General features: G+C 47.4%; 3 protein-coding genes across 19 annotated transcripts in view; 1 reads left to right on the top strand and 2 right to left on the bottom strand.

The window, feature by feature from the left end:
• Positions 1-33: 33 nt before the first annotated feature.
• Positions 34-2,519, bottom strand: DERPC (DERPC proline and glycine rich nuclear protein). The gene is made up of 2 exons (XM_036346182.1): positions 1,772-2,519; positions 34-1,711 (listed from the first exon to the last, which is right to left on the bottom strand). Exons 1-2 carry the CDS (start codon positions 2,479-2,481, stop codon positions 856-858), a joined length of 1,566 nt encoding a protein of 521 aa, XP_036202075.1. The 5' UTR covers positions 2,482-2,519; the 3' UTR covers positions 34-855.
• CHTF8 (chromosome transmission fidelity factor 8) lies at positions 2,440-8,711 on the bottom strand. 2 transcript variants are annotated; one of them, XM_036346183.1, is made up of 4 exons: positions 8,598-8,711; positions 3,707-3,764; positions 3,327-3,444; positions 2,440-2,702 (listed from the first exon to the last, which is right to left on the bottom strand). In XM_036346183.1, exons 2-4 carry the CDS (start codon positions 3,727-3,729, stop codon positions 2,478-2,480), a joined length of 366 nt encoding a protein of 121 aa, XP_036202076.1. In that variant the 5' UTR covers positions 3,730-3,764; positions 8,598-8,711; the 3' UTR covers positions 2,440-2,477. The 2 variants fall into 2 exon arrangements, with proteins under 2 accessions (XP_036202076.1, XP_036202077.1); XM_036346184.1 differs by lacking the exon at positions 8,598-8,711 and adding an exon at positions 8,183-8,203.
• The window catches only part of UTP4 (UTP4 small subunit processome component), a 38,018-nt gene continuing 17,418 nt past the window's right edge, over positions 2,728-23,327 (top strand). For 2 of the 16 annotated variants that reach the window (XM_036346176.1, XM_036346173.1), the window contains exons 1-6: positions 9,103-9,550; positions 9,930-10,090; positions 14,506-14,697; positions 17,177-17,261; positions 19,843-19,932; positions 21,894-22,105. In XM_036346176.1, coding sequence (XP_036202069.1) covers positions 9,508-9,550; positions 9,930-10,090; positions 14,506-14,697; positions 17,177-17,261; positions 19,843-19,932; positions 21,894-22,105 — 783 coding nt within the window. In that variant the 5' untranslated portion in view covers positions 9,103-9,507. The other 14 variants (XM_036346177.1, XM_036346161.1, XM_036346169.1 and 11 more) reach the window with 13 other exon arrangements.

The raw sequence follows: 23,327 nt of genomic DNA, 5'->3' as shown, positions 1-23,327 counted from the left end.
TGGAACAGGTAACAAAACGGAGTGACACCAGTAGCCCTCTCATCCCATTTATTAAAGAAACAGTAAGAAAAGATACAACGCAGGAAAAACACCAACCATCCTTTCACATCAGGTTGAACAAAGCACAGTGATTTCTTCCCTTCAACCCCCCACCCCTCCCACCCGCCTCCCGCTATCCCATCCACATCAGTTTAAATTTTGAGGTTCTTTGATTGGGAGTACCAGTGGAGAGGGAGTTGGATGAACCGTGGAGCCTTGATTCTGGCCTCCTCTAAGTCCCAGAGAAGGAAACTCCAAGACCTGCCAGTCACGTGGAAATTGTAGTTGGTGGGTCTTTAAAGTGGCTGCCCACCTCCCTGTTCTGCGTCAAGCCCCCAGGGAAAGGTATGGCAGTAGAGGATGACAGGTCCAAGCTGCCCAGGTCAGAGCTGCTGAAGCATGGTCCATTCACCAATGCAACATTTCTAGAGAGCAGTGAGCCGATTCTCCAGTGGTGAGCAGGGAACTACATATGAATTGGGACCTGCAGGTCAATGTATCCCTGAGGAAAAGTCCACAAGAACAATTCAAGAAACTAGCAAGAAACAAGGGGCAGAAAGCTGTGGGACAAAAGCACAGCAGGCTTCTGGAAGGCTAGAGATCCTCTCTCTCAAGGCTGGGATCATTCCCACCTGCCGCAGTCCATGTCCCACAAATAACATTTCACCTTTAATCAAGAAAGAAGCAGAGTTTGAAAAAAGATGACTCATTTGAACTTGAGCCCCAGCTCCATGACTACCCTTTTACTTAAAACACAGCCTCTGCCCAGAACCACGATGCTTGGAAACCAAGGTGGTCCTAGAGAGGAAATGCTGTTTAAGGGGGTAACATTCCATTTGGGTACATTGCAGACATTGGACCCCCTGGTCTGGGGAAAGCAGCTGGGTTTGTACCAGGGAGACTACCCACTCTAGGAAATGGGACCACAGTCTTCATTATAGGACCATTCATCCTTGGAAAGGAAGCTGGGTTTAGACCCAGGCTCCCAGTTGGCCTTGCAAAAGGAGCTGGGTTGATACCCACAGGGCCTGCTGAAGAGCCCAAAGGCCCAGAAGCTGACCTGGGGAAAGTCACCTGACCAGAGCCTAATGGGCCAGTAGACCTTGGGAAGGTAGCTGGACTTGGGCCCTGTAAGCCAGGGGCTCTTGGGAAATTAGCTGGGTTGGGTCCTAGTGGCCCAGAGGCTCTTGGAAAAACTGCTGGATTTGAACCCTGGAAGCCAGCAGACCTCTGAAAAGTAGGTGGGTTTGAAGCCAATGTTCCAGAAGACTGAGAAAAGGCAGCTGGGTTCAGTGCCCCCGAACCTGTCCCCCTTGGAAAGGGATTAGTATTTACCCCCATGGGACCAGCTGGCCTTGAAAAATGAGCTGAATTAGGGCCCATGGGGCCAGAAGCCCTCGACATGGGAGATGGATTTGGCCCTGGAAGGCCAATTCCCCGAGAGCCAGGACCCAAGTTGGGGCCCATGGGGCCAGGTACTCTTGCCATGGAAGATGGGCTTGTGCCCATGTTTCCAGAAGCCTGTGAGAAAGAAGCGGAATTTGCTCCTAAAAGACCTGCTGCTCTTAGAATGGGGGCAAGATCTAGGTTTTGAGGTCCAGCCATTCTTAAGTTGAGACCAGATCCTGTGCCCAAGAGGCCACCTGCTCTGGTGTCCATGTTAGGGCTTGGGCCCAGGCCACCAGCCCTTGGGTTGGGCCCAAGGCCTGGGCCCAAACCACTTGCTCTTGGGTTGGGCCCAAGGCCGGGGCCTGGAAACATACCTGACCTTGGGGCAGGGTTTGTACCCATGAAGCCCGACCTCAGATTGGGACTTGGTCCAGGGCCCAGGCCAATGGGCCTAGTATTGGGAGGGCCATTCCCAGGAGTCAAGAGGACACCCGTTCTCAGGTTGGGTCCCGATCCAGGGCCCATAGGGCCCCCACTTCTGGAGTCAGGACCTGTTCCCAGGAGGCCACCTGCCCTTGAATGGGGCATAGGACCTGGCCCTGGGAGACCCCCTGACCTTGGGTTAGACAGAGGCCCTGGGCCTGGAAGAGCCCCTGCTCGGGGGTTTAGAGCTGGCCCTGGCCCTGGGCCCAAGAGGCCACCGGGCCTCGAGAAAGAAACTGCACCTGCGGCAGTGGGATTCATTCCCCTTGGAAAAGAAGCCATGCTTGAGTCACGAGCACCAGCAGGGAAAGGTGCTGGATTTGAAGCCAATGAGCCTGATGAAGCTGGAAAAGAAGAATGGTTCCTTGGAAATGGGGCCAGATTTCCACCAAGAGAACCAGATGCCATAAGGAAGGAATCTGAGGCCATGCCCAGTGGGTGGCCAGTGTTTAGAGCAGGACCCTGACCCCCCTGTGGTCCCAGGGAACCGTCCATCCGTCCTCGAGGTGGCAGTGGAGCACGAGTCCAAGGAGTTGGCCGCTCTCTAGGGAAAATCCGGGGTTCTTTCATACTTTCTTGGGTACGTTGGTGATGATGGGCTTGGGGCGAGTTTTGAAAAGAATCTTGTTTTTGATGAGTGCTGTCACCAGGTACCGGGTGCCAGTCTTACAGCCACGCTCATCACAGTCCTGCTCCAGAGAAGTGTGTTTGACAAGGACCGCAAAAGGTTTCTCCAGGTGGATGATTTTCCCATACAGGATGTGATGACCCACGATCAGCACAGGAATTCCCTTTGGCAGAATAAGAGTAAGATGCCTGAGATTCAGGGCAAGATCATCACACTCAAGTGCTTCCTAAAGATGCCCTGGCAGGCAGCAGTGGTACCTGCACTCCCTGGTCTGGCTCTTACACTGCTATATAGCTACAGTGGACAACCCATCCTCATGCCCTTTATGGCCCTGGTAAGAGAATTTTCACTTTTAGAACTGTGACCTTTTGCCTGGCCAATGTGGCTCAGTGGTTGAGTATAACCTATGAACCAGGAGGTCACGGTTTGATTCCTGGTCAGGGCACATGCCTAGGTAGTGGACTTGATTCCAGTAGGGAGGCTTGCAGGAGGCAGCCGATCAATGATTCTCTCATCATTGATGTTTCTATCTCTCCCTCTCCCGCTCCCTCTCCCCAGAAAAAAGAAAAAAGAAAAAAAAAAAGAACTGTGACCTTTCAAGATTCCCCAAAGCTAAATTTACCTGCAACTGCAGAGGTGGGGGGGGAGAACAAGCAGATAATTTAGCAGATTAGCTAGCCCTTGATTAACAAACCTGAGGGCAGTCCTCACTCTAGGTCCTGGGAGCACCACCTAGGTGTAGCTTGCTTTCCTGAGGCATTAGGCAAGGAAAGAAAAGCCCCCTCACCTCAGTGGTGTAATGTAGGTCTCCCAGGAGGTTTCCAGCTAATCCAGTGCTGTAGCGAGCCTCGATCTCCCCCTGTAGCTCCATCAGCACCCATTCTGACAGGCCTCCAGCCCCAGCACTGCAAGCAAAGGGCTGGCGGTTACAATATTTTTGAGGGGGTAAAGGATGAATAGTATCCTACACCACCATTCAAGGCCCAAAGGAACTCTCTGTTGAGCACAAGTTCTTGGGAAACTAGGCAGTGCTAAGCACTGAACTAGAGATTGAAATGCAAGCATCTGTACAAGATGCACCTGAGGACCCTGATTCTTGCAAGGAAATATCAAATCTATATAGCCCTAAGCATTCAAACGACATAAAAAGTCTCAAAATGTACTCACCTGGAGACAATAATTTGTACCATGAGCCTTCCGTCTTTACAAAGTAACTGAAAATAAGCTGGAGAGGGAAAAAAGAAGATTTAGGATAATGACAGCTAATATTTACCACTTATTGTGTACTAAGCATTTAGTGCTTTAGATACATATCATTCCTCTAACAATTCCATAAGGTGTAAACTTTTAAAAAACTGATGTACATATACGACTGCTTAAAATCACCAAGGGTCGCCCTAGCCGGTTTGGCTCTGGGGATAGTGTTGGCCTGCAGACCGAAGGGTCCTGAGTTCGATTCAGGTCAAAGGCACATACCTTGGTTGCAGGCTCTTCCCCTACCCGGTCCCTGGTCAGGCTCATGCAGGAGGCAACCAATTGATGTGTTTCTCTCACATCAAAATTTGTCTTTCCCTCTCCAACTCTAAAAATCAATGGAAAAAATATCTTCGGGTGAGGATTTAAAAAAAAAAAAATCATCAAGGGTCAACTACAGTATGAACAGTTTACAGATAGCACAATTGGGTTCCAGGTCGCATAGCTACTAGTCAAAGAACCAAAATTTGAACCCAAGACATACACTGCATAGCCCACGCTCTTCACCACTATGCTAATAACTTTTCTCAAGGATATTTTAAAAAAACAAAAAACGAGTTCTTTTAGATTTTACTTTTTTCTTTGGTGATGATATAAACTTCGTGGCTACCACTTTGGTTATCTGATATTTCAAGATTCAAAGGACCCCCTTTAAATAAAAGCCTTGAGGACGTAAAAGTCCTTCAGACAACTTCAGTGAATGGTAAGCTGATTTCTGATATGACTCTCATCAAATGCTTTGACCATCTTTCACTTAGATACTAAAACACTGACAATTCTCATTTTATACACTATCACCATCTGGTGGAAGTTTGTGGTACTCCATGAGAATAGGTTAAAATGGGACATTTTTGCCTGTACTTGTCTTTCTGGGAAGGACAGATTCATGGGGGATTGAGAGCATGGGAGACCTACACTACAGCTTCTGTGTAAGTCTTTCCAATGAACAGATGGAGCTTAGTGGAAGGTTATTAGTCCAGTGTTTTCCAACTGAATCCAGCAAGTTAATAGGTATTAAAACTGTGCTCAAGCTCAGCAAGTAACACAGGTTTCTTCACTGATTTGTTAATCTTCATTTTGGATATCCAGGAAGAAGTATATTGCCAGCACAGAGACTCAACAGATAGCATCTCTACTCTTGAGCACCAAACATACTTTGGGAATAGCGGTTGGTTGAATCACTGGACTTATAATTCAAATATAAATGGCAGCTAGTATTTATTGAATTTTTATTTACAATGAATCAGATGCTGTGCCTATACATGGGTATCCCAAACACTGTGACCACTCTGATACTGATCCCTATTTTGTAGATAAAGCTACTGAGAGATGCACTTGCTTGTTTGTGGCACACACACAGCTAGTATGTGGTAGAGCCAGCCTAAGAACCTAGGACATTTGACTTTACACTCATTATGACTACCCAATTCTATCCTTCCCAAAGGAGAAAACCAAGAGCCAGTGAGAATGAAAAGGCATCAAGGCATCAGGCAGGCACTGCATACACCCAACAACTGGTCAGAAGAGCATCCCTGAATAAGTGAGACCTTCGGAAGCAGCACTGGTTGCAGGACCACCTAAAAACAGGTAATACTCTAGCTCAGGAAGGCAACAGGCCTTCAGAAAAACGAGGCCCTAATTAAAAGAACCAGCAAAAGCACTTTAAAAATCCTTCCCAAGTTCTTGAAGGAGGATAAGAATTTAAAATTAAAACCCAAAAGGTTTGACTAGAATCAGAACAATCCGGGTGGGGTACACCTTCTCATTGGGCGGCTATCTCTATTTTGAAGTTAATTACTATTAAAATTACTAAAAACCTGAAAAATTGAAGTGCCACCACAATTTCTAAGAGAAAAGTCCAGTCAGAGTATTATGTTTACAATACAAAAAGCTTCATTTCTCACATAGCTAAACTTTTCAGAATACTTAATTTGGATTCTTTTGGTTCTAAAATGAGAACAATCCCGGGATGTAGGCACTGTTTTATCACTCCCATTTTACAGATGAGGAAAACAGGCTTAACGAAGCTACAAGTCAAATAACTGGTCACAAAGTGGTAGAGCTGGGATGTGAACTCTCACTAACCTCCACAATATGGTCTCTCTTGCAGTCCTCTCCTATAGTGCATCTGTATTGTCAAATTTAAAAATTCTACTTTATCACCTTAAAATATCCTATCACCTGAACCTATTATTTCTTTACTTGCAACAGTTGCCCTTAGTTCAAAGTAGACAGGTATACAGCATGTCTGTAGAACTGATTGCTTTATAATACTAGCCTTTTCATAGTATCACTTACAAAATTGCAAGTAACCTATGAAGATCTTACAACTTGCCACCAAAGTAGCTAATACATCTGTGGGGCAGGCAGTTAAAAAGGAACAGTAAGACTGCTTATTATCATATCTAATTGACTATAGAGGACATTCTTTGACATCAAAACTCATTTTTATTTCTGACAAAATTTATCTTCTGAACTGTTAAAAGATTACTAATGTCTTACAGAGAACAGCAAGAGCAATGATTTTCATTAATGATAACTGCCCCCAAAATAAAATGTGGCAGAATAAAGTATGGGATGTATCTAATTAAACAGAACATACAGCTTTTACTGAAAGGGGCCTTGACTCAATGGTTTAACTGCAAATTATTGTTTTCCTAGAGCGAAATAATGTTTTATAAATTGTTTTCATTAGAACCTTTAACTCTTGTATTTTAAGCTTTTAAAGAAAGCTTTAACTTCTGCTAGGCCAACAGCATTTATTGTGCTCTTATTTCGTCCCAGAGACTATCCTTTGTGTTGGGGGATACAGGGAGAAAAGTCATCAGATCTGGATTCTATGATTATGACACTTATCCTGTGCGTGATGGGAGTAATTTAACCTCATTTCAGTCCCCCACCAATAAATTAGGCATAAAAAAGAACCTATTGCAGAGTTATGAGTTAAATGAGGTTATGAATGTAAAATCCTCAGCACTGTGCCTAAGACAAGGTAAGCCATAGCATCAAGCTACTGATTACCTGGAGGAACATGGCTTTTTCTTAGTATAGAATGTCTTATTACACTGTATATTACACCAATGTTTATAGTGGAGTAAAACATTCTACAGCAGCATCAGGTCATCAGAATAAAATCAGTTTTACATAATGGGAGGACAATTCAAACGTGGTAGTCAGGGTTCACCAAACTGCTTCAGGGATTAAGTTCTGGAAGGTTTTTCCCCCCTCTAAATATGTTGACTATTTTTCTGTATGCCTTTCCACCAAATGAACAATTCAGTAGTTTGATATACAAATGAATACAGATTTTTATTAGCCGTGTCATTGTGGTTTTGCGACTGAAGGGGATGGTCTAAAGGGGATCTTGTCTGTGGAAAGCCTTATACCATCAAGGACTAAAATCCTGCTTCTAAATGAGCTTGTTCCCTTCCAAAAAGGTATGTTATGGGGTGTAAGTGGAACTGAATGCTTCCAGACTTTTCATTAGTGAAGACTGTGTTCAAAAACGTGTGTGGGGTCTATGTACAGACGTGGTACTTTCCCATCACATTTTAGGATTCCCAGGATGGAGGGAATCAATTACTGGTATTTGTAGGTAATGAGTGGAAAAGATGACTTCAGTCCATCTGAGTTAATCCAGTTTTCTCCATCTTCTGCTACTCTGCGGCCCCCTCCCTTCTTTTCTAGCCCTGCTTGCGGTCTCCCCTCTACCGTGGGCTCTCCTCCCACCGGCTCCCGTCTTCTCCAGCCTCTCCCCATCCCCTTCCCATCCCTTCAATTTGGGCCACAAACACTTCCTACTCCTAGTCCCGCCCCCTTTCTGGGACTACACTACTCCATCCGCTTCCCCTCTCCTCACCAGCCTCCGCCCCCCTTTTGCCGGGACCTCTCACCAGGCTGTTTAACCCTTTCTCCAACCTCCCAGGTAATCGATTCTTTGCTACCTGACCCCCCCCCCCCCCGCGAGTGACCTTCCAAACCGTTTACCCTCCTCCAAAGATTCCTCTTAAACGTCTCCTTCCACCGCCCGTTAAATCGATCCCTGTTCCCCCTGAATTCTAAAACACTGCGTTCATTCCTCCAGGACCTCACCCCACTCTTCCCCCCCGTCTCTCCGCCCACAAAGGAACCTGGATCACTTTCCAGACTGTTTCTTCCTTCAACCACCCTCCCCAAAATCACCTCCCCCAGCAGCCTCCCCGCCGATTTAACATGTCCCTGCGAACAAACCTCACGGCCCTACAACCCGCCCCCCCCCATCCCCTTTCCGATATTCCCGCTACTCCTGGGGCTCCAGCTCTACCCGCTCCCGCAAGCCTCCCGCTCTGCCCCCCGCCCATCGGGAAGGCCCCCCACACACACACCGGGAAGGGCCCCTTTCGCACGTACCTCGAGAATCCGGCCCGCGCCGCCCCCTTCTCCGTCCTCCGCCCGCGCTCGGCCACCCTTTCCGCCCTTCTCCGCTGCGCTCCGCCCCGCTCGCTCCCTTCCTTCCCTCCGCCTTCCGTCTCCACGCCGCTCCGCCCCCACCCCCCAGTTCCCGGCCTTCCTATTCCCGGACCCCCCCCTACCCCCCTGCCCCCCAGCTCCGTCCCCACTTCTGCGGGGCCCTCCCCGCTCCCTTCCCGATCTCCCCTCCCCCGCCCGCCGCTCCCCGCCCCACCGCTCGCCATTCTTCTCTCCGAGCTGCGCGCCCCGCCCGGCCCCTGCTTCCTAGCTTCCCGTCCCCTCGCCCCCTCGCCCCCATCCCCGGCTCGGCCCTCGCTCCCCGCGGCCTCCCGCACCCCCCTGCCCGCGGCCTGACCTGCAATGGCGGCCGCCGAGCGCGGCGCCGCGCGGCCAACGGGCGACAAACGAACCTCCCGCCGCCGTCGCCGCCGCCGCGAGCACTGCCTGCGCACTTCCGGCCTTGCGCCGCGAGCACTTCCGGGGCAGGGCACGCGAGTGCGCGCACGTGGGGCCGGGGCGGAGAGAGCGAGCGCCCGTCGGCGGGTGAGTTGGGGAAGAGATGTGGGAAGCGGCAGCGAGGGAGGGCAGTTCCCGGGGGTGCGGCCGGCCCCCGGTCGAAGCCGCGTGGAGCCCCCCGGCTCCCTGGTGTCGAGGGCGGGTGGGGGCTACTCTGTAGGTCCCCGGAGATGAAAGGGGCGGTGGAGACCTCGTGCGCGCTCAGACTCCTTCTTAGCCGGGCCGGGCCCAACACCGGTTTTCTGTTCTCGGGTTCCTAACCTTGAAGGGAGACGAGTAAGGGGGCAGCCAGGCCCGGCCCCTGCCCTTTCCGAGTGCGTACGTTGGCGGGGTTGGGGGCGGGGAGTTGGAGTGGTAGTTGACAGATGCCAGACCGAGTCCGGTCGCTTCCCCGATCGAGAGCTCTGGGCTCCGCCCGCCCCGTCAGTCCCCCCTTGAAGTCTGTGACCTGCAGCCTTCGCCCGCGGTGGAGCTAGGAAGAAGTGCTCGCTAAGATGCAGATTCCTAGCGTCTGCCCCCCTCCCCCAGAAATTGGAATTCTGGAGCTGTATGGAGTACGACCTGGACTCTTGCATTTCTGAAAACCGTTTCTTCAAGGTGCTTTCGATGCGGGAGTTCCGCAGACCTGACTCTGAGAGGCCGGCTTGGGCTGTCAGCGTTTCTTGCCTCTGCGGAGGGTCGCGGTGCTTACTCTCTCCGTTCCCAGCATCCGCCAGTGTCATTGCCCTCGGAGAAGCCTCACGCCCCAGATGGGAAGAAGGACCTCAGTTCTTTCTTCCTGGAATTCAGCTGGTCCGCTCCAGCGTCTCCCTCGGACGCTCCCTTTACAGAATGACACTGTGTTCAGTCTTTTGCCCTGAGATCACATCTTAGATTCTCACCCCTCTTTTCCATACTACTTCCTTCAGGCAGTTGTCAGGATTGTTAGACGTCTGGGTGATGCTCTGTATGTTGATGTTTTAACATTTTTGCAAAAGAATCTTGAGCGTCTGGAGATTGTTTGATAGGTTCTTGTGTGGGGCATGAAAATATCACTAGTTAGATCCGTAGACATGAACTTCAGTGAGAGATAGTTGGAGTCTTCCAGCCAGAGCAGTGATAATAAGGAACAATACTGCAGTTAACATTTTACAAAAATGACTCTTTTTTTTTTTTTCCTCCCCTCCCTTAGGAATGGGTGAATTTAAAGTCCATCGAGTTCGTTTCTTTAATTATGTTCCATCAGGGATCCGCTGTGTGGCTTACAATAACCAGTCAAACAGATTGGCTGTTTCAAGAACAGATGGCACTGTGGAAATATATAACTTGTCAGCAAACTACTTTCAGGAGAAAGTAAGTCATTTGGAAGCCTGATTTGGTGTTTCTGATAATTTTCTTCTTAAGTTCAGTTCTACAAAACCTTGTATGTCTTTTGTAGCCAGAGATCAAAAGAAAGTGACTCTGAAAGCTCTCTGGAGTTGTTTTGAACTGTGTACCTTCTGTAGCATGCGATTTCTTGTCTGACTGATGAGAGAAGCTCCGCGTTTTGATGTGTTATGTTGGTGAGAAAGAGCCTGCCTAGGAATTGTGGCAGCTCACTGTCATTTGGAAACTGAGGTTTGCTCGTTCTTTTGGGCACAAGAAGGAAAATTGTCGAGACCATTGCTTTATATCAGTCTCCACACTGTTGCAGCTTTGGTAAGGTGGCATTTCCTGCTGGGGGTGTCAAATACCAATTTCAGGAAAAATCATGAAACATTTTAATATCAGAAACTTTGGTGAGGTGATAGCAGGAAGTAGATTCCTAAGTTGGCCCATCAGAATGTAGACTTACATCCTATATTTGGGAGTAAAGGAGATTGTAAACTAGGTAAAATTCCAGTTGGATGTAGAGGGATGTGGTGGCAGCATTTTTTCCCAAAGGCACTGATTACTGATTTCCGGTGCAACATATCATTCCATTCACATTTATTGAGTGTCTTACATACCCTGGGCATCATGATATAAGTGGACAGATAGGTAAATGAATGAATTTAGTGCCCAGCAGCCTAGTACTTGGAATGTAGGCACTCTGTAGAAGTTTCTAAATGAATGAGTGGCAAATATTAGGCATTAAAACAAATGTCAGATGCCCTCAGGGAGTTCAAAGTCCAGTTAAATTTTATATAAAACTACGTACAGGCATAGAATCTTAGTAGAGAGATAATTACTCTGATGAGGTGGGTTTAGGAATCTTGGAAAAGAATGACATTGAGCTGATCCCTGAGAAACTAATAGGAGTTAAAAAATTGCTGGTGACCACAACTGGGTCTTAGTGTGAACAAACATGCTGTGCTACATGCTTGTTGCATCCTGTATTTTTCTTGTCATTTATGACAGCTGTGATTATATTATAATTTGTATGTTTGTTTAATGTTTTCGCCACTGAACTTCAAATTTTATGAAACCAGAGGCCATGTCAGTGATGTTCATGACTATATTTCCAGCATTTAGCAAGTCTCTAGGACAAAGCCACTGCTGAATTAATTCTTATTGAATGAATTACGTCAACCATTTGTTACTCAGTGTCTCTTATTCTCTCATCTGTTTTTTCAGCAATTAAGTAATGCAATCTATTCTACTGCTTTCTTTCCCTACTATTTAAGGTTGCTTAGCTCTGTTAGTTACGCTCAGAACAAGAAAAAATTGTTTCTCTCAGAGTGAAAAGAATAGGAATTAGGGATAGGGAGACCAACATTCTCTTCATGTCATTGACTGACACTTTGGGTAAGCCACTTCACCCACAAGTACTTTGGCCCTTTCAAATTCAGATAGGAAAAAGTATACTTACCCAGTCTCTTTTGTGTCAAGCAAATAAAAGAATAAAATGTCTTAATAGAGATGAAACTTTTTGAATGCTAAGACAGCACTAAGAAATCTGAGACTTGAATGAACGGCTGGAGTGAACTGCATTAGTTTATCTTTTATTTTTTAAACAGCTTTGTACAGGTAAAATGGACACAATAAGTAGCATGTATTTAAAGTATGTAAATTAATAACTTTTGACATACACACACACGCTTTGAAACCATCACCCAATCAAGATAGTTGCATTGATTTTTTTAAAATTAGATACTTCAAATACAATTGGATGCAAATTTTATTCTACTGAAAAGGTGTTTTTGTTTTTTTTTTCCACAAGCCAAACTGTATCCAACTTTATTAAAGATACTTTTCATAAACAATCATGGTATTTCAGGCAGGACATGGGCACACAGTCCTTAACAGTATACAACAACTTTCAAACTCCCTTCTTCAGTGAACTACCCAAATCAGAAAGCCACTATAAAACCCAGTGAAGTCTTCATCTGATGCTCTGAACAGGAAAAGTTCAGAGTGAGGGTTGACATTTCACATTAAGCATGTTGTTTAACAACTTTTCACAAGCCGACCCTGACTTTCAGGAAATGAAATGAAAATGGCAGAGAATGTCAATCTGTAGATCCACAATCTAAAAAGAAACCGCTGCTCTTTTGAGGGACTCCATTTCAGTGGTGACACTGGAAAGTCCAGATTGCCCAGCATACTGGAAATCAGTTTGTTTGGGTCAGGTCCCCATAGGTCTTTGGGCTTAAGAGAGCCAAAGTCTATGTTTAAAGTGGAGAGGGAGAAAAGGACATAAAAACAAATTTTAGTTTTCCCACACAACAAGGTGTTCGTGCCACGATGGCTAATGTGTGTCCACAGCAAGAGATCCCTCCTCCCAGGAACCAAGAGGAAGTTTCTCAAAACCAGAAGGGAAAGGTATTCCCCTCCATGTCAGTCCAACTTTGGAGACGTTCTATTAGTACTATATGTCCTTCCCCCCCAAAATAACAATAAAGTGTTTTGTGTGCATAGCTTATATAGCTTTAAAAAAAAAAGTAAAACAAAATTCTGCATTTTTATAAAACTTGATAAAAAATAGTATTTCAAACTGTACAGTCACCTGAATACACAGTTATCAAAAATGCATACACTTCGCCCTAACCGGTTTGACTCATTGGATAGAGAGTCGGCCTGCGGACTGAAGGGTCCCGGGTTCAATTCCGGCCAGGGCCATGTACCTTGGTTGCGGGCACATCCCTAGTAGGAGATGTGCAGGAGGCAGCTGATCGATGTTTCTCTCTCATCGATGTTTCTAACTTTCTATCCCTCTCCCTTCCTCTCTGTGAAAAATCAACAAAATATATTTTTTAAAAAATGCACACACTTCACTTGGCATCTCCAGCACTTTCAGCTTTCTGTGCCTATCCTGGCATCTCCATTTTCTGCAGGGTTATTCCCATCTTTGTCAACATCAGCTTTCCCTTTTCCCTTTCAGTGCCTTCTCTCCCTTTGCAGGGGCCTTTTTAGCCTTGGGCTCTGGCTTTGGAGGAGCAGGTTTAGCTGATAACCTGGCAGATCTTCTCTGTGGTTCCTCCTTTACCTTGGCTTTATCTCCTTTAGCATCCCCTTCCGCCTTTCTCTTTGGCATAATGACAGTGGTGGTCGGACATCCCAGCGGGACGTAGGGATGTAGCAGCACGCAGGCTTTGCTTGGTCCGGGGCCGATCACACCTCCTCACACTGCTAGGACTCCAGGGGGTTGATAAAGTTTTGATAGCGCTGAGAGCCCTGGACCGGTTCCTACTGAAAAGGTTTTGCAGAACAAGTTCTACTAAAAGAAAGCCAACTGTAGAAATAACTAAAACACAATCCTGGAAAAAAATGAAAATGTCAATAGACATGATCTTCTGATAGCACAAAATCCCACAGTTGTTATTTCTAGGGAAGTATTTTATTTTATTTTTTTAAATTTTTATTCATTGATTTGAGAGAGAGGAAGAGGGAAATATCAATTTGTTGTCCCACTTATTTATGCATTCACTAAAGGCCCGGTGCATGAAATTCATGCCTGGGTAGGGTCCCTAGGCCTGGCTGGCGATCAGGGCTGATCGGGGCCTTCTGCCTGCCGGCTGGGGCCTTCCTTCATTCCACACCACCCTCTCATGGTCAGCGCACATCATAGTGAGCAATCGAACTCCTGGTCTCCCAGTCGAACTCCCAAGGGGACACTTTGCGTATTAGTCTTTTAAATATAGAGATTGGTTGCTTTTTATAAAAATATATGTTTTTATTGATAGAGAGAGAGGGAGATAGAGGGCTAGAGAGAGAGAAACATCAATGTGAAAGTGAAACATTGATTGGCTGCCTCCTGCATGCCCCTTACCGGGGATTGAGCTTACAAATCGACCTCTGGATCAATGCTCAATCACTGAGCCACACTGGCAGGGCTGGTTGTTTCTTGTGTATCCTGACCTGGGATTGAACTCACAACCTTGGTGTATCAGGACAATGCTCTAACTGAGTTACCTAGCTAGGGCTAGGGAAGTATTTTCTTTTTATTGATTGTTTTTACACTCTACCCACTAAGCCAAACCGGTCAGGGCTTTTTCTTTTTTTTTTAAAAATATATGTTTATTAATTTCAGAGAGAAAGGGAGAGGGGAGAGAGAGATAGAAACATCAATGATGAGAGAGAATCATTCATCGGCTGCCTCCTGCACATCCCCCATTGGGGATCAAGCCCGAACCCAGGCATGTGCCCTTGACCAGAATCGAACCTGGGACCCTTCAGTCCGCAGGCTGACGCTCTATCCACTGAGCCAAACCAGCAAGGGCTTATTTTTCACCATGTTGCCTGTGACCACTCAGTGCTGGTAGGTGGTGAATTCATGATGGGTTGTTGAAGTTATGGTGTTTCTGTAGTTTTTCCCAGGTCATGAGTCTCGAGCTACGGAAGCTTTGTGTTGGGCAAAAGGACAGCGACTCTTTAGTGCTGGACTCAACGGAGAGATTATCGAGTATGATTTGCAGGCCTTAAACATCAAGTATTCTATGGATGCCTTCGGAGGACCCATTTGGAGCATGGCTGCCAGCCCCAGTGGCTCTCAACTTTTGGTAAGTACGCAACTATTGGTAATTTAAACCAAGATTCCTCTTGTGCCCACTTAAAACTTCTTCCCTGTGTTCATAGGAAGGTAGATTAAAGTTATGTTACGCTATATAGCAATTCCGATATGAGTTAGATTTCAGCAACCCCAGTATAAGATTGGAGTTGCCATTGGGGGTTAACAATCCCTTGTCCTTTTGCATCCTTTCTGTTTTTACTTTTGACCTCGTTTATTCATTTATGAAATGAGAGGGTTAGTTTGGTTTCCCAAACTTTGTTCTTTGGAATTGGGAGCTGTAGAAACTTGTTTTGTTGTGTTTTACAATGAATTTCGTTTCAGAATATAGCATATTAAATCCTTTTGTAGAGTCACAGTGCACTAATGCATATTTAAAATTCCTAGGTCCTTCCACCAGTTAACTTGTGCAACTGTGTTTCACCACAGTGTTTCTGAAAATTGTTTGAGCACAGACTGAGAAGACTGCTCCCCCGATCATTAACATTAGAATGGGTGCTTTCAGAGGTTGAACCTTTTGTGATAAGACCGCTGTTCTCTTCTGGTTTGCACTAATTTGTACAATATCTTCATAAGTCTCTGTTTAGATTATATAGTTACTAGGTCTTTCATTTAGTCCATGGGTCTCTAGCAGAGATGCCCTGTGAAATCCTACTTCTATTCTATTGTCCGGCTTTCTTGTCAGGACATAAAGGCTACCAAGAATATGCAATCAGTTTCTTGGTGCCAGTACTTTTTTCTCTCACCAACTATTTTTCAGAGCAAGTGATTGCTTTAGGGAAGAAATGTATATATCTACACTAATAAAAGAGAAAAATGGTAATTGGTGTACGACGCTACCCTTTTCATTGGCTAATCAGGGCTATATGCAAATTAACTGCCAACTAAGATTGGCAGTTAACTGCCAACAAGATGGCGGTTAATTTGCATATGTAGGCACAATGCAGGGAGGCGAAAGGGAAAGCAGGAAGAAGCCCCCTGCCACTGACTGATCGGAAACCCAGGGGGGAGCTAAGAGGTGGGGGGCAGGGCAAAGGCGGCCCCAGGGCCGCCTTTGCCCTGCCCCCCAGTCATGATCGGAGAATCAGGCGCCTTTGCCGCCCTGGCCAGTGATAGCAGGAAGTAGGGGTGGAGCCAGCGATGGGAGCTGGGCATGGTCGAAGCTGGCAGTCCCGGGAGCTAGGGGTCCCTTGCCTGGGCCTAAAGCGAAGCCCACGATCGCGGGGCGCTGCAGCTGCGGGTCCCCGCTGCCCGGGCCGGACGCCTCAGCCAGAGGAATCCTGCAGGGGCAGGGGCGGAGCCCGCGCAATCACGGCGCCCCCCGCTGCCACTGCAGGTCCCCGCTGCCCAGGCCGGACGCCTAGGCCAGAGGCGTTAGGCCTGGGCAGGGGCGGAGCCTGCAACCGCGGGGAGCTGGGGGTCCCCTGCCCAGGTCTGACACCTCTGCCGGAGGCCTCAGGCCTGGTCAAGGGGCCGATCCGGTGATTGGTGATCGGAGGGTGATGAGGGTCAACTCCTCTGGCCGAGGCATCAGGCCTGGGTGGGGGGCGGAGCCGGGGATTGGGGGGATATGATGGTCCCCTTGCCCAGGCCTGAAGCCTGGGTCAGAGGCGTCAGGCTTGGGCGGGGGGTGGAGCAAGCGATCAGAGGAAGATGGCGATCCCCTGCCTAGGCATGATTCCTGGGCCAGAGGCCTCAGGCCTGGGCGGGGGCCAGAGCCAGTGATCGGGGAGATGGGGGTCCCCTGTCCAAGCCTGACACCTCTGGCGGAGGCGTCAGGCCTGGGCAAGGGGCCGATCAGGCGATCGGAGGGTGATGGGGGTCTACGCCTCTGGCCGAGGCATCAGGCCTGGGCAAGGGGCAGAGCCAGCAATCGGAGGGGTCTGGGGGTCCCCTGCCCAGGCCTGATGCCTGGGCCAGAGGCATCAGGCCTGGGCTGGGGCCAGAACCAGTGATGGGGGGAAATGAGGGTCCCCTGCCCAGGCCTGATGCCTCTGTCAGAGGCGTCAGGCCTGGGCAAGGGGCCGATCCTGCGATTGGAGGGTGATGGGGGTCAACGCCTGAGGGCTCCCAGTATGTGAGAGGGGGCAGGCTGGGCTGAGGGACACTCCCCCCCCCCCGCCCCCACACCCAGTGCACGAATTTCGTGTACCAGGCCCCTAGTTTGTAAATAAATACATTTAGTTAAAAATGTAAAATGTTGCCGGAACCGATTTGGCTCAGTGGATAGAGCGTCGGTCTGCGGACTGAAAGGTCCCAGGTTCGATTCCGGTCAAGGGCATGTACCTGGGTTGCGGGCACATCCCCAGTAGGAGATGTGCAGGAGGCAGCTGATCGATGTTTCTCTCTCATCGATGTTTCTAACTCTCTATCTCTCTCCCTTCCTCTCTGTAAAAAATCAATAAAATATATTTAAAAAAAAAATGTAAAATGTTTATCTTCTCTATTTTCTACCTCCTCTCCCCTAATAGGTTGGTTGTGAAGATGGATCTCTGAAACTATTTCAAATCAACCCAGACAAAATCCAGTTTGAAAGAAATTTTGATCGGCAGAAAAGTAAGGGTCATTTCTGGTGAGGCTGTGAATAGCCTTAGCAAGTAGTTATGTTTCTGTGCCACTGGAGATGGGATATTTCCCCATGGGTCCAGGTAATATTTTAACTACTAGAGGACCGATGCACGAAATTCGTGCAAGAGTAGGCCTTCCTTCCCCCAGCGGCCAGCACCAGCTTCCCTCTGGCTGCCGGCAGGCACTTGGGACCTGGGCTTCCCTACCAGCCCCAGCTTCATCCAGAAGGTCGTCTGGAAGTATGTCCAGTCTAATTAGCATATTACGCTTTTATTATTATAGACTAGAGGCCTGGTGCACGGAATTCATGCAGTTGGGGGGAGCGGGGTCCCCTCGGCCCAGCCTGCGCCCTCTCATAGTTCAGGAGCCCTCAGGGGATGTCCAGCTGTTAGACATCCTTAGCACTCCTGCAGAGGCTCCCACCACCATCGCTGCGCTCGCCAGCCGTGAGCCCAGCTTCTGGCTGAGCAGAGCTCCCCCTGTGGGAGCACACTGACCACCAGGGGGCAGCTCCTGCATTGAGTATCTGCCACCTGGTGGTCAGTGCATGTCATAGGGAGCGGTTGAGCGGCCTTAGCATATCCTTAGCAGATTACGCTTTGATTATTGAACAGACAACCAGGCAACCGGACACTTAGCATATTAGACTTTTATTATATAGGATATACTAACTCTGTCTGAGTACAGGGTATGTACTAGAAGCCATCTCCAGCTCAGGCTTTCTCCATTGTATAGCATAGTTGTGATTGCTTGGTTAAGTGAAAATATAGAAAACCAGAAATATAAAATAGAAAAGCTAGTGTTTCTCTATAAGTTGATTTGTTAATTCTCACTTAAATTTGTGATGTTTCAACAAGTGTGCATAAAAGTCCGGAAACCAGAATTTCATCTTTAGGAGCTGTGGTTCTTTTTTATTACTATTAATCCTCACCCGAGGTATTTTTCCATTGATTTTTTTTTAGAGAGAGTGGAAGGGAGGGGCAAAGACAGAGAGAAACATCGATGTGAGAGAGACACATCGATTGGTTGCCTCCTACATGTGCCCCGACCAGGGCCAGGGATCAAGCTTGCAACTGAGGTACGTATCCTTTTTTCTTTCTGAGATACGTACCCTTGACTGGAATTGAAGCTGGGACCCTTCAGTCTGAAGGCCAACGCTCTACCCTCTGAACCAAACAGGCTAGGGCAGAGCTGTGGTTCATAATCCTGCTGTGCATTCAAATTGAACGGGGGAGTTCTATAAATAATTGCCCATGTTTGAGCTTTACCTGGACCAATTGATCCTGACCTGTAAAGTAGAGGTTGGCAAACTGTTTTTGTAAGGATACAAAGTAGTAAATATTTTAGGCTTTACAGGTCAAACCATCTCTGCCAACTCTGTTGTGGCACAAAAATAGCCATAGATAATACTTAAACAAATGGGCATGGCCATGCTCCGTTAAACTTTACTTTCAAAAAAGGTGGCGGGCCTCATTTGGCCTTAAGGACATGGTTTGCTTACTCCGCTTATAGCAAATAGTCACTGTCCTATGTATTCTTTGTATCCATTAGTAATATTTATTCTCTGCTACTCAGATTCATATTTGGTTGTTTTTAATACCTTTGGGGTGTTCTTTTTATTTTATTTATTTATTTATTTTAAAAAAAATATATTTTATTGATTTTTTTACAGAGAGGAAGGGAGAGGAATAGAGAGTTAGAAACATCAATGAGAGAGAAACATTGATCAGCTGCCTCTTGCACACCCCGTACTGGGGATGTGCCCGCAACCAAGGTACATGCCCTGGACCGGAATCGAACCTGGGACCCTTGAGTCCGCAGGCTGACGCTCTATCCACTGGGCCAAACTGTTTAGGGCTGGAGTGTTCTTTTTAAATTACAAAGGTGATCCAGTGCTTTTTAAAAATTTCATATGTTTAGCCAAGTATGAAAGAGAAAATAAGTATCTCATGCCCCTATATAGACATTTTGAGATTAATCTTGTAGACTTTTTAAAATATTCATATAAACAAATACACAGGAGTGCCTGAACCTGTTTTCAGCTTTGTTTTCACTTGTTACATCACAGGCATCTGTCAGTCTTGCCAGTCTGCATGGCATTGCATTTTATGTTCCATAATGTATTTAGTCAAACTCCAACTGATCGATTGTAATTATTTTTTTACTAGTATGACCAGTGGTGCAGTGAATATTTTTATATACATGTTTTGGGGCATTCATGCAAGTATTTCTCTTTGATTTATTTCCCGTGCAATTACTGGGCCAAACATGCACATTTACATTTTGTTAGGTTACTACCAGATCACCCTCAAAAGGTTGTGCTTCTTTACACTCCCATCAACCATTTATACATTATTAAAGTTAGTATCAAATACTTCATTATGGATCCCAGGACAAAGTTGTTCCTCATCTGTTATAAACCATTTCTTCACAAGAGTGCAGTATGTAGTGGGAGCTAAGACTAAGAGAACACTAGCCCCGTAGATAATTGTGGAGGGAGAACTCAGTTACCTTTTGCTGTATATTTATGTGTTTGTCACTTTCTTTTTTTATTGTTCCAACTCCCAAGGTCGCATCCTGAGTCTCAGCTGGCATCCCTCTGGTACCCACATTGCAGCTGGCTCCATAGATTGCATTAGTGTGTTTGATGTCAAATCAGGTGACTGTTTTTCTCAATTCATTTGGGATGTGGGTCTTGTTTGTCAGATTCACATTTCTGACAAACTGGAGTACTTGTAATGCTTTCAACGATGTTTAGCCCTAACCTCCTTAACCTTCTGGGATGTTCACCATGAATTTCAGTCCTTTCTTGGATTACTAATCCTGCTTTGGGAGGAATCTTGGTTTTTCTATGGGATGCAGTATTTTATTTATTTTAGAGAAAAGGAAGGGAGAAGGGGAGAGAGAGAGAAAACACCAGTCAACAGCCTCCGGCACACCCCCTACAGGGACTGAACCCAAAACCGAGGCATGTGCCCTGACAGAATCAACCAGTGACCTCTCAGAGCATGGGACAACACTCTACCATTTCAGCCACACTGGCCAGGGAGGGATGCAGTGTGTGTGTGTGTGTGTGTGTGTGTATTTGCTGGAGCCAACTTCCCGCGGTCCCTCCCCAGCCGGCCACACCTGGGGCGGTGCCAAGGCTCGAAGGGCATCTGCGGAATGAGCGGGGTCCCTCCAGCAGGTGGGGTTCCTCGGCCTGGCCTGCAGGAATCGTGCGGAAACTGGCAGTCTGACATGCCCCAAGGGGTCCCGGAGTGCAAGAGGGCACTCTACAAAGTTGCTGTCGCTCAGCAGCTCCTGCGTTGAGCGTCTGCCCCCTGGTGGTCAGTGCACGTCATACCTACCGGCCAGTCAGCCAGCCAATCGGCCAGTTGCTTAGCCTTTTATATATAGAGATATATAGACTAGGGGCCAGTGCACAAATTTGTGCACATTGAACTGTGGGCCACGAGGCTACAGTGGGCACAGGAGCGGGTCTCAGCCCATCCTCCGCGCCCCCGCCACGGCCCCTGGTACCCAGTCTGCTGGCAGCCCCGCTCCTGCTGCTGCCGCTCCCATGTGCTGACGGCACCGGCTCTGCTAGCACCTGCTGACGGTGCAGAGCTATTGGGGCCAGCGCCATCAGCAGGTGTAAGCGGCGGCTGCTGTCCCGATCACACCTCGGGAGCAGGAGGAGGTGGAGAAGCCCTCAGGGGCGATTGGGGCCAGCGGGTGTGAGCAGTGGCTCCGGTGCTGGCAGCAGGTGCAAGTGCTGGACGGGACCGTGGCTCACAGGAGCAAAGAATTTTCAGTAACCACCAGAGGCCCACCCCGATGTCAGTGACCGTGCCCCGCCTTGGTCTAGTGCCCCCGCTCACCTGCTCCACTCTCCCGCTGCTGCTGATGCCCGCCATGTTCCGTGTGTGCCCCCTGGTGGTCAGCGCATGTCATAGCGACCGGTTATTTGGTGGTTCTGCCATTTGGTCTGTTTGCATATTAGGGTTTTATATTCCATATAGTATTCCCACCCTCAGTTGTGCCTATGTCCCTCTTCAGAGAATAGGTCTCTAGTCTTTTGTTGAGGTGGGGTTTTATGGCATTGCCTGGATTTTTACTTAGGGGAAGGAATCTGAGGGATCTACAAGTTTCTTAAACTTACTTTTATTCCATTCCTCCTTTTAGTCCCACTTTCTTCCTCGGTTTCTAGAGTATCTGGGGTCACCAGCTCCTGACTTTTCTGAGGATCCCAGGGTGAAGTCAGGTGACTTCTTGGCTTTCCCCACTGCTGACTTGGTACTTAGTTTCAGGGCTCTGCTAAGCCAGTTACCACTCTACACATTCTCATAAATTGTCACTGTCTCTTTCCCAGGGGGTTTTGGAAAAGAGCAAAGTGTATTGGTTTGTATGCAATTGGCTAGTTTTAAGTGAAGTTTCTTTTCCATTTCACCCCCAACCCTCCAGCAAATTTCTGTCCCTTCCCTGTCACCACCCCCCTCTCTCATCTTTAGGCAACCGTTCTGGTGTTGAGAGACTGAGTTCACCGTAAGTAGTATATATTGGATGTGGTCTGTGCTCGGGTAGCTAACCTAACATGTTTACCACATCATTCAAATGTGGACTTTCCTTATTTTTCAGGGAGCGCTATTCATAAGATGCTCGTGGATAGGCAGTATATGGGCGTGTCTAAGCGGAAGTGTATCATATGGGGTGTGGCCTTCTTGTCCGATGGCACTGTCATCAGTGTGGACTCTGCTGGGAAGGTGCAGTTCTGGGACTCAGCTACTGGGACGCTTGTGAAGACCCATCTCGTTGCAAACGCTGACGTGCAGTCCATTGCTGTCTCTGATGTGAGTATGGCTTCTGTGTTGAGCAGTTCCTGTACAGTCTGGGGGATGATAGAGAAGGCCCTGGCAGTGTTGCACCACAAACAATGTTCCCTGGCCCTGGAGGAAGATGATTTCAGGAAAATCCATCTGAAAAGCCACATAATTTCCCTGAACTCTCTTATTCTCTTAGCAATCAGCTGGAGAATATTCTCTGAAGGATTGGTTAGCAGAGAGGTTTTCTTCAGGCACTCCCCACCCCTAGTTAATCAGGTCTGATTGAAGATAGGGCACAGTGTGCTCAAAGAATCTTGAGAAGCAGTGTTTCCCCTCTGTACAACTGTTCTCCTGCTTCCTACCTTGGGAAATTAGAAGATAATTTTATAGTGATTTTTGACAATGTTCATTGTCTTCTATTTGAATAAGACTTAAGCAGATTTGTATTGAACAGGTGTGCCTTTTTCCTTTTGGTAACCAGAGTGCTTAATCAGAAATGTTTGGGTATGTTAGCAGTGAGGTATAGAAGTAGCTTTGAGGTTTGTTACTATGTCCTTTATTTTTTTGCCTTCTTAATTTGAGAATTGCTATCTTAAGGGTGAAAATCCAGTTTCTAGTGTAGAGATCACACATGTTTGCTTTCCTTGCCTATAAAATGTTTCTGTCCCATTTCACAGGTTTTACATGAGAACAATTTTGTGTGTATTAACACATCGTTTGCGGGTAGTTTTTATCGCGCGCTAACAGGTGGCGCGGGCCATTTTTGCTAATTTTTTGCACAAATGGCAACGTTCAGTAAAATTACGATAACTTTAGTTTACGTATTTATACATTACTCGCATTCTACCGCTAGTCTATAAAAAATGTATTAATACGTGTCCCGCGCTCTACTACACTGGTAGAACGTATAAATACGTTTCCCGCATACAATGTGTTAAAGCCCTGTAAAACATGTAGATGTCACCTATAAACTATAATCCTATATAATAAAGAGGGAATATGCAAATTGACTGTCACTCCACCACAAAGATAGCAGCACCCACAGCGGAGGCCAAGTTCCCATAATGAGCCTTAATGAGCAATCAGCAGGGACCCGAGGCTGTGCCCTCCCCGCCCCCGTGGGGCTTGACAGGGGACATCAGGCCATGCTCCCTGCCCAGCAGTGCTTGACAGGGGACCTCAGGCCGCATCTCCCACACTGGTGCCAGGCTGCTTCCCTCGCCCCGGGCCAGGGGACCTCAGGTCATGC

The sequence above is a fragment of the Myotis myotis genome, unplaced genomic scaffold (assembly GCF_014108235.1).
Source record: "Myotis myotis isolate mMyoMyo1 unplaced genomic scaffold, mMyoMyo1.p scaffold_m19_p_19, whole genome shotgun sequence".
NCBI lineage: Eukaryota > Metazoa > Chordata > Mammalia > Chiroptera > Vespertilionidae > Myotis > Myotis myotis.
This window is presented reverse-complemented; position numbering and strand designations above follow the sequence as displayed.